Source organism: Engraulis encrasicolus, chromosome 14 (assembly GCF_034702125.1).
Source record: "Engraulis encrasicolus isolate BLACKSEA-1 chromosome 14, IST_EnEncr_1.0, whole genome shotgun sequence".
In the NCBI taxonomy this organism is placed as follows: Eukaryota; Metazoa; Chordata; class Actinopteri; order Clupeiformes; family Engraulidae; genus Engraulis; species Engraulis encrasicolus.
Genome location: NC_085870.1, coordinates 4,420,991 through 4,431,752, shown reverse-complemented (window position 1 = coordinate 4,431,752; position 10,762 = coordinate 4,420,991). Strand labels below are relative to the sequence as shown.

The 10,762-nt window shown below is 43.6% G+C and overlaps 1 protein-coding gene across 1 annotated transcript; it reads right to left on the bottom strand.

Moving 5' to 3' along the window:
* Positions 1-9,317: 9,317 nt before the first annotated feature.
* LOC134462939 (odorant receptor 131-2-like) lies at positions 9,318-10,295 on the bottom strand. The gene has a single exon (XM_063216210.1). The coding sequence runs from the start codon at positions 10,293-10,295 to the stop codon at positions 9,318-9,320; it is 978 nt and encodes a 325-aa protein (XP_063072280.1).
* Positions 10,296-10,762: the final 467 nt, after the last annotated feature.

Below are 10,762 nucleotides of genomic sequence, written 5' to 3'. Positions count from 1 at the left end.
AGTATATCCACATCAAAGTACACCCCCATATTCTGGACTTGGATTATTGCATGTACACATAAGAACAGAGCACGCATACAAGCACAATACATTACTGCAGGGTTTACACACAGCAGAGGTATACTGCCATACAAAGAAAAAAGGTAGTAAATGCATCGTTGTTGAAAATGAGTTATTATGCAATGAATGTGGTGATATTAAAGGAGCACTCCTGCCAATTTCAATGTGCTGTTGTATTGCTCACGCTACCCTTGACTTGTCAGTAGCCGGTGACGCCGCAGTTTTTGGCTCAGCCCTCTCCGAGATATGAGCTATTCTAATGGGGGCAACTTTTGTATACATTTTTTTTTAAAATGATCATAGGCCTACTTCAAATATTTTCCCAAAAGGTATGGCTGTTTGCTAGCTGTCTGCTGATGTTGCACAACCTTTTGGATGTTTTTGGGAATAAATAAACATGTATTTTTGAAATGTAAACAAAACACCGGCTACTGACAAGTCAAGGGTAGCGTAAGCAATACAACAGCACATTGAAATTGGCAGGAGTGCTCCTTTAAGTAACACAACAGCCACATGTCAATAATCTCTAAAACTACTTAGACTGGACAACAGGATCTATAAGGTATCACTTAATTTTGATGGTTCACTATGACAGTGGATCTACCACATTAGGTAGGCTACATTGTAATAGTTTAACAATATGTAGGCCTATATAACAATAACCATTGTAACAATATTTATTAATACCATGTAATAGCAGTGTAACTCTATGTAGGCCTACCAATTTCTTACATCTAGGGTTAAGGTTAGGGTTAGGGTTGGTACAGCTGGTACCTAATGTGGTCGATCCACTGTAATAGTGAACCATTTAAATAAAATGTTAGCTCCTTTTAAAATTCATTTCCCTCAATTTGGAGCTCTGTGTTTCTGCCTTTTTGCTTTGTAGGGCAGTATAAAAAAGTTGAACTTGACTGAACAAAATATCTATGCGACATTTCAAAGACATGTTGTAAGACAGAGGTTCCCAAACTTTTCCCCTCGCATACCCCCTTGTACATTTCAATGTGGTTCGCGCACCCCCTAATAGAATGTTGCACAGCTACACATTTTGGGCACTCCTCATTTCCAATAGACCTGATGCTTTTTCTACCATCCTTACAATGTAACTTGGTGCATGACAAGTCTAGGAGTTATATATTACACTTCAGATGAATGCTGTATAAAAACACACATATCATCCATTGCTCTATTCAGCTCGCGCACCCCCTTGTGGCAGGCCGCGCACCCCCAGGGGTGCATGCACCCCAGTTTGGGAAACCCTCTTGTAAGACAATCCAGACGGCATAATAGGCTACACACAATACACATACACTGTCTTCTACCTTCCTCTCCCTTCCTCTCTCATCCATTCCACTGTTTAAAGGGACACTGTGCAGGAAATGGTCAAAAAAGGTACTCTAACTATGCTGCTCATTGAAAATGGGCTGCCTATTGCCAAATTTGATCTTTACATGAAAGCTTACTAAGTAATAAACTAATATTTTCTAGTATGGTCCAAGTAGAGTCATTTTTGCAGCTAAAAATAGCTATTTTTGGAAATTCAAAATGGCGGACCATGGAGAAGATCCCCCTTTGCATGTATGAAAAGTGTAATTTTTGTAGTCATAATGAATACTTAGAATTTGATGGTGGTGGTAATTATTCATGAAAAAGGTAACATTAGTGAATGGGCAGAATGAATTCTGGAAATAAACAACTAAAAATCTCACACAGTGTCCCTTTAACAACTTTGCATCAGTTCCTGTCTGCCTTCCATCACATGCTGCATTTACTCATATTTTAGATCTCAATGATTTTTTAAAGAGCAACAAATCCATTGCTCTATTCAGCTCGCGCACCCCCTTGTGGCAGGCCGCGCACCCCCAGGGGTGCACGCACCCCAGTTTGGGAAACCATGTTGTAAGACAATCCAAACGACATAATAGGCTACACACAACACACACACACACTGTCTTCTACCTTCCTCTCTCTTCCACCATCCATTCCACTGTTTAACAACTTTGCATCAGTTCCTGTCTGACTTCCATCACATGCTGCATATACTCATATTGTAGATCTCAATGATTTTTTAAAGAGCAACAACAGAACGATGGCCACAGGACATACAGCAGAGTGATTCCACACACACACACGCACACACGCATGCACGCACGCACGCACGCACACACACACACACACACACACACACGCACACACACGCACGCACACACACACACACACACACACACACACACAGGACATTGAAATATTGACATTGCAAATACATTACAAATAAACAGATATGGTACATCATCATATTACAAAGATGTCATTATAGCTATGCGCAACAACAAAGTATCAATATATCACTAAATGTTATAGCACTCTAATACACGTAGGCACTATTACACACAACAGTCAACAGTAATGAAACAATTGCCACAATAACAAAATGTTGATGATTAAACATACAATGCATAAACACAGACACAATGTTACGTGATATTGCAGTAGGCTATAAATCCCTTCACAACCATAACCCTGACTCAAGAGTAGCCTACACCTCCTTACACCGTCTTACATAATTCCTGGGCATGCAGTGTATGTATTTCTGTGTATACTGTGACTGTGTCAAATGACACCCAGATGTGATCGTCACTCACCTGTGTTGTATTGGCCCACAGAGCGCTGGTATGGGGAGTGATGCCGCCTTTATACTGTAGCCTACCTGCCTATACAGGCAGTGAACTTTGACTGCGATTAGGCACAGTGCACAGAGGACCGACAGTGTGTGTGTGTGTGTGTGTGTGTGTGTGTGTGTGTGTGTGTGTGTGTGTGTGTGTGTGTGTGTGTGTGTGTGTGTGTGTGTGTGTGTGTGTGTGTGTGTGTGTGTGTGTGTGTGTGTGTGTGTGTGTGTGTGAGATAGAGTGTGTGTGTCAGTGTGTTTGTACAGTACAGCCTGCGATTAGGCACAGTGCACAGAGGACCAACAGTGTGTGTGTGTGTGTGTGTGTGTGTGTGTGTGTGTGTGTGTGTGTGTGTGTGTGTGTGTGTGTGTGTGTGTGTGTGTGTGTGTGTGTGTGTGTGTGTGTGTGTGTGTGTGTGTGTGTGTTCATGTAGGCTCCATTAGTTCCCATTAGGATACAAAAACCTGACAAGGGGGTCCTTTTTGGAGAGCAAATAGTGTTGTAATTGTATACAAAAAAAATTCTTTAGCGACATTTTAATGGAAGGTCCCCACAATTAACAATACAAAACGTGTGTGCACACATTTGGGTGTGTGTGTGTGTGTGTGTGTGTGTGTGTGTGTGTGTGTGTGTGTGTGTGTGTGTGTGTGTGTGTGTGTGTGTGTGTGTGTGTGTGTGTGTGTGTGTGTGTGTGTGTGTGTCCGCGCTCCACAATCCAGCTGTCAATACAGGCATTCTGAAATTTGTCATTAAAGCTAGGCTCCAAGTTCTCCCTACTCAATATAACCTTTCTCTCTGGTACCCAATGCGCCATAAACCATTCTGCCTGTTACATACTGACGATACTATAGAATCTACAGCGCACATCATGAATGCCTGTATTGCTTTTAAAGGCCTGTACACCGCCCGTCACAACCGCATTGTGGACATCACTGCAACAGAACTGCGCAAACTACACGGACCAACACATATAGCCTACACACAGACAGAAAAATCAACCCAAACTGGTTTTCCCATTTGACCACCAATGATGCTCTGGACAATGTCCTTAAAGACTGCCCTAACACCCCGGACATTGTTGTTGTGGATGAGACTCTATAAACCGTCACAGTTGTGGAAATAGGATGCTGCTTTGATGCATATGGACCTGTGCTTTGCTGAAAAATGAAATTCATGCATTGACAGAAAGTGGATACAAAACATCCATGGTGGCACTTATCTATGGTAGCCTTGTCCATGTTCATAAATTGTGTGTCAGAGGTTTCCAAATAGCTGGCCTAAATAAGAAGAAAGCAAAACAGATAGCCAAGTGTTGTTCAATATCTGCAGTTATAGGCAGTCTGTATATTTGGAGGAGGAGATGCCACTTGTACCCCTGAATAGGCTTCAGACCAGTATAACTTATTTGCATTTATGTAGAAGACACATTATTGCTATTTTAATATTGTTTGGGGCGCTGTATTGTTTCTCAATACTTTTTTTGGTCCTCCCAAATAAAATAATCAAAATGTGTGTGTGTGTGTGTGTGTGTGTGTGTGTGTGTGTGTGTGTGTGTGTGTGTGTGTGTGTGTGTGTGTGTGTGTGTGTGTGCAACGCAGTCTCACCCCAAGTAGTCAATTTCTGACTACCTTGGACCAGACGGCAATTTTTGACGTCTTGGGTATTCCTTCCACGTCACATTTTGACTATGTGGCCTAACCCTAAAACTATTCCTAAACCTAACCTCAATGACGTTATGCTGTCACAAGGGGGTGCCTTTGAGGACATAGTCAAAATGTGACGTGGAAGGAATACCCAAGACGTCAAAAATTGCAGTCTTGGGGTGTCAAAAATTGAGTGGTCAAAAATTGACTACTTGGGGTGAGACTGTGTAGGTGTGTGTGTGTGTGTGTGTGCGTGCGTGCGTGCGTGCGTGCGTGCGTGCGTGCGTGCGTGCGTGCGTGCGTGCGTGCGTGCGTGCGTGTGTGTGTGTGTATTTTTCTGACTTATTTCCCGCTGTCTTCCCGATTTGGTATTTTCCCCAAAAATATGCCCATTTTTCACATTATCCAAAAAAAAAGTGTCGGTTCAGAAATTCACCCCCTCCATTTACTCCACCAGCTACAAAAGTAGAAGGTCTGGCCTTATAATGGGCCTGTTATACATTAGCTCTTACCAGAATGGTAATGACCAAATCATAACGTATTACTAAAGGTCCCATGCACTGTCACAGTGGTATAGTACTATGGTACTTAAAGTGTTACTGTCCCATTTTTGGAAATAAGCTTGTTTTACACCTCCCCTTGAGTTAAATAATAGGGTTTTACCGTTCTCCTGTACTTTCAACCGTTCTGTGGGTATGGCAGTGCAAATTTGACCTCCAAGTTAGCAGTTAACATTGTCAACATCCTTTTAGCTATATCACCTTGTTTCAATTTCATGTGCTGTTTTTCTGTTTGACTTATTTTGTGAAGAACTCTGTGAAATATGCTTTGTCGTATGCTATGTCGTCTTTTTTACATTATTTGGCAGACATGCGATGTAAATTTCAAAACAATTTAAATGTTGCCACAGTAATCTTGCGTTGCAGTCTTGCTTGGGGTAGTCATGGGTGAGCGGTTAGGGCGTCAGACTTGCATCCCAGAGGTCGCCGGCTCGACTCCCGACCCGCCAGGTTGGTGGGGGGAGTAATCAATCAGTGCTCTCCCACATCCTCCTCCATGACTGAGGTACCCTGAGCATGGTACCGTCCCACCGCACTGCTCCCCATGGGGCGCCACTGAGGGCTGCCCCCTTGCACGGGTGAGGCATAAATGCAATTTCGTTGTGTGCAGTGTTCACTTGTGTGCTGTGTCACAATGACAATGGGAGTTGGAGTTTCCCAATGGCCTTTCTTTCACTTTCACATTATCCTTCCAATGGGGGGGGGTCTAATTAGGCTATATGGGTGTCATCAAGTACTGCTATCAGTACAAGTACATTGGGTGCAAGAAGGAATGTGATAGCAATGCAATGTGGCACTGCAGTAATGTGCCTGGCAACAGCTACCTGTACATACCAGGGATGCTTTTCATCGTTTCCCCATGCAACAAATGGCAACAAATGGAAACAAACGCCCTGCCAAAGCAATGATGTTAACTGTATGTACCAGGGGTGGAACTTACACTTTTTTCCCCACCAGTCACTGTGGCAGGTAGATTTTAAAATCTACCAGTCACTAACCATTTTTACCAGTGAAAGTGACTGGTGGGTTGAAAAATGTACCAGTCACCACTGAAATTAACCCGTCATTGGCAGGTGGACGGGTGCTTATTTCCATCCCTAGTATGTACACATGCCTGCATTTATCATTTGCTCGTACTTATGTGTAAAATATGTAGGTATGTATAGAGTTCGCGTATGTAGGCCCCTATAGCCTTTTCTGCATGGCCACAATATTCATGCCCAAATATTATGAGCAAGTGCACGTGTGAAATTATACAGGACTTGTGTGAAGACCAACAAACGGACGAACGGATCAGGTTGAAGAGCACATCTGAATGCAATATTGATATATTAGTCAGAGTATACAGCAATTATATTAGTTCATGATGGAAATGAAGAGAACAGTACAGCACTCCAAGTTGTCTGTTTTATTGCCTGTCACGGGCAATACAACAGACCATTTGTAATGCTGTACTGTTCTCTTCAATTTCATATCATTTTGAGGAATAAGCACCCAGCTGCTTTTTCTTTATTTTGGTTGAGTTGAGTGCGCTACACCACTTAGTTTCATTAGTTGATGATGGCTCATAGCCATTCGTCCCGTCGTAGTCATTTGGACATTTTAAAGAATTTATGAGAACGTTGCTGCAAATTTTGTGCTGGTGGTGTTGCATGGCGACTAGCCTACATGTTATGTTTTCGTTTTTCCAAGGAGCTACCTTCGAGATAGCCTGGGCTAAATTTAGCTGCCAGGTTATTGATGTACGCCATGTACAGACAGGGGTCACTTAGCAACTGTTTGCCTTTTCGGTCGCTGCGTTCGGTGACGGCGGTCGGACGTGTTTTGCGCCGTGTGGACATTCCTCCCGTAGACGTAAGATTCTAAGGACCCTCCACAGCTCAACCCAGACTGCGAGCATAACCCCTGTGTCACACAGTGTCATCCATCGTTAATATAGTACACACGAATGACCTTAATGACCTTGTTATATGTGAAGGAGGCTCTCAGTCTGAGGCATGGGTATACACTGTGCCTGTGATTTTCACTGTTTGTTTAGTGCCCCAGGAAGTGCTCTTCTCTCTCTCCCCTTCTCTTTCTCTCTCTCTCTCTCTCTCTCTCTCTCTCTCTCCTGTCTGCAGTTGGAAGTCTAAAGAAAAGACATGGAAATATACTGTACATACAAATACTATATACAGTATGAGTCAGTGGTGAATACATTACTACTTTTGTAACAGTTTATTTTTATCCTAACCCATTGCAAATGGGGGGCATAGATACTCAGTTTCCTGCGAAAACTCATTAGTTATCATTTTATTCCTCAATTTGAAAACTCATTAGTTATCATTTTATTCCTCAATTTGTCTTCAGTCAAATATAGAATAAATGTTTACTGTATCACATTTTGTTGCTTCTATGCATATTTTAGTTAAATATGGTATTAAAATGAAACCCCTTAAAATCAAGAGGGCTTTGCGACCCACTGTGGATCTTTTTTGGCGACCCATTGGTTGGGTCCCGACCCATAGGTTGGGAACCACTGATGTAGGCCTACTTACATTTCACCTACAGTAACCCTAACCCTAAGATACAGTCCAAGTACTTTTATAGTAGGCTACAAGCTTTTATGCACCATGTTTACGTGTACCTAATCAATGTAACAGGGATTACTGACATTTCTGAGGATAATGGAATTGTTAATGATGACGGTACATAGCTAACACTTCTTCACTATAACACTGAAAAAATGGACGTAGGGACAAAAGGAAGACACTTTGTGGCATTATGTATTTATTTAAGTATGCATACTGCCAAAATTCAATGATGGATTTCAACACAGCTGAAGTGATGGGAAAACTCTCACAATAAAGTGTATTGCTGTTCCATAAAACAAACAAAGCAACAGGTCTGTGAAATAATAGGCCAGGTCAAAAAAAAGAATAAATAACAATATACGAGCAACGCACGATTCTGAAATTTAAGAAGTGTAATAATATAATGAATAATCAAAGATTTTCTTGGTAGATTTTCTTATTTCTTCATAATAGACCGTCTCTGGAATAATGAATACCTGAGTGTCAGGTTCCATTCCAAATCCACAATGATGGGAAACAGTCACGAGCACTGCTGGCATGAGAAGAGAGAGCAGATACAGAGATGGCAAGAGACAGGGAAACCACAGTGCATATATTGGAAATAAAAACATTTCTAAACACACACACACACCCACACACCCACACGCACACGCACACGCACACACACACACTGAGCATGGTACCGTCCTGCCGCACTGCTCCCTTGGGGCACCATTGGGGGCTGTGCCCTTGCATGGGTTAGGCATGAGTGCATTTTAGTTGTGTGCAGTGTGCACTTGTGTGCTGTAGAGTGCTGTGTCACAATGACAATGGGAGTTGGAGTTTCCCAGTTGGGCTTTCATTTCACTTTCACTTCACACTGCATTTGGAACTACACATGGTTACACATTACAGGGGACATATACTGTACATACAGGTGCAGGTACTTGTTACATTTCAGTCGAAAAATACAACAGAATGAAACACAACACAACAGGCCTCTAGATTAGAAGAGGGCCTGACATGTCATTTGCTGTACAAAGGCTTCACATAGGTCACATTATGTGGTTAAACATTACAGGGGACATATACATACAGGTGCAGGTACTTGTTACATTTCAGTCGAAAAATACAACAGAATGAAACACAACACAACAGGCCTCTAGATTAGAAGAGGGCCTGACATGTCATTTGCTGTACAAAGGCTTCACATAGGTGACATTATGTGGTTACACATTACAGGGGACATATACATACAGGTGCAGGTACTTGTTACATTTCAGTCGAAAAATACAACAGAATGAAACACAACACAACAGGCCTCTAGATTAGAAGAGGGCCTGACATGTCATTTGCTGTACAAAGGCTTCACATAGGTGACATTATGTGGTTACACATTACAGGGGACATATACATACAGGTGCAGGTACTTGTTACATTTCAGTCGAAAAATACAACAGAATGAAACACAACACAACAGGCCTCTAGATTAGAAGAGGGCCTGACATGTCATTTGCTGTACAAAGGCTTCACATAGGTGACATTATGTGGTTAAACATTACAGGGGACATATACATACAGGTGCAGGTACTTGTTACATTTCAGTCGAAAAATACAACAGAATGAAACACAACACAACAGGCCTCTAGATTAGAAGAGGGCCTGACATGTCATTTGCTGTACAAAGGCTTCACATAGGTGACATTATGTGGTTAAACATTACAGGGGACATATACATACAGGTACAGGTACTTGTTACATTTCAATTGCAAAATACAACAGAATGGAACACAACACGACAGGCCTCTCGATTAGAAGAGGGCCTGACATGTCATGTTATTTGCTGTACAAAGGGTTCACAGAGGTCACATTGTGTGGTACAGACGCGGCTGCGGCGGCATGCCTCCCGTCGTCGTGACACCTGCAGCACACGTAGTAGTTCTTCAGGTACTTCAGAAACGCCTGGTCCCTCAGCCCGTAGATGACGGGGCTCAGAAGCCGGGGAAGGATGTGCACGATCAGGTAGCTGAGGAAGCGCATCTTGGGCGAGATGTAGGTGAACAGCGTGTCCAGCAGGGGCGCCATGTAGGTGAACATGCACATGAGCAGCTGCGCGCCGTGCAGCAGGATCGTGTTGCGCGCCTTCCGGGCGTCTGACTTGGCCGCCTTGGCGGCGAAAAGGATGCGGAAGTAGGTGTAGAGCAGCGTGAGCCAGACGACGGTCAGGTAGGCGACGTGCGAGACGCTCTTCTTGGCCACCAGGTACGGATGCCGGAAGACGGACGGCCGACTGCAGAAGATGCGCGAGCTGAAGAAGGCCAAGGGCTCGGTGGCCAGCAGCACGAACAGGTCGGGCAGAATGGGCACGGCGCCCATCACCCAGATCAGGCCGATCAGCACGTAGGTGCGGCGCGGCGTGCAGATCTGCGCGTGCCTCAACGGGCGGCACACGGCGATGTAGCGCTCGACGGCCATGCTGGCTAGGTTGAGCGGCGTGTTGAGCGTGGTGAAGACGGCGAGCATCAGCAGGAAGCAGCAGAGGGAGACGTTGAGCGTGTGCACGGCGTAGCTGAGCATGTGCAGCAGGCCTGCCACGCTGAGCTGCACCATGTCGTTGAGCACCAGGTGGATGTAGAGGATGTAGCGCGGGTTCTCCGTGAAGCTGCGGCTGCGGAAGAAGGTGTGCACCAGCGTGCTGTTGATGTAGTTGATGAGCAGGCACAAGATGGCCACCACCACGTTCTTGGCCACCGCCGCCGCAAACGCGTCCCTCATTGGTTGAGCGGCAGAGCTGGCATTGCCGGAAAAGTTCATATGTCCGTTTTTTTACAGTGTGTGCTACTGTACCCCCCTATTTCACTCTGAAGAACAACAAAATAATAAATAGATATGACTGAACAATAACTTTCATGTACTGTATGGTCTTATTACACAATCAGCGGTTGAGTGACAGAGCTGGCATTGCCTGAAAAGTTCATATGTGCGTTTTTTTTTTACAGTGTGTATACCCCCCTATTTCACTCTGAAGAACAACAAAATAATATAGTCCTATTAGATCCTCAGCGTTTGAGTGTCAGAGCTGGCATTGCCGGAAAAGTTCATATGAGCTTTTATATACTGTGTGTAGCAAACGACAAAATAATAAATAGATATAACAAGAATAACATTCAGTAATTAAAGAGAAAGAGAAAAAAAGTGTAAAAATCAGCAAAGCAATTACAGCAGTATGAGGTACACAAGCAAGTCTCAGAATACTTCAGTAGCCCACAAGTCACAAGTCC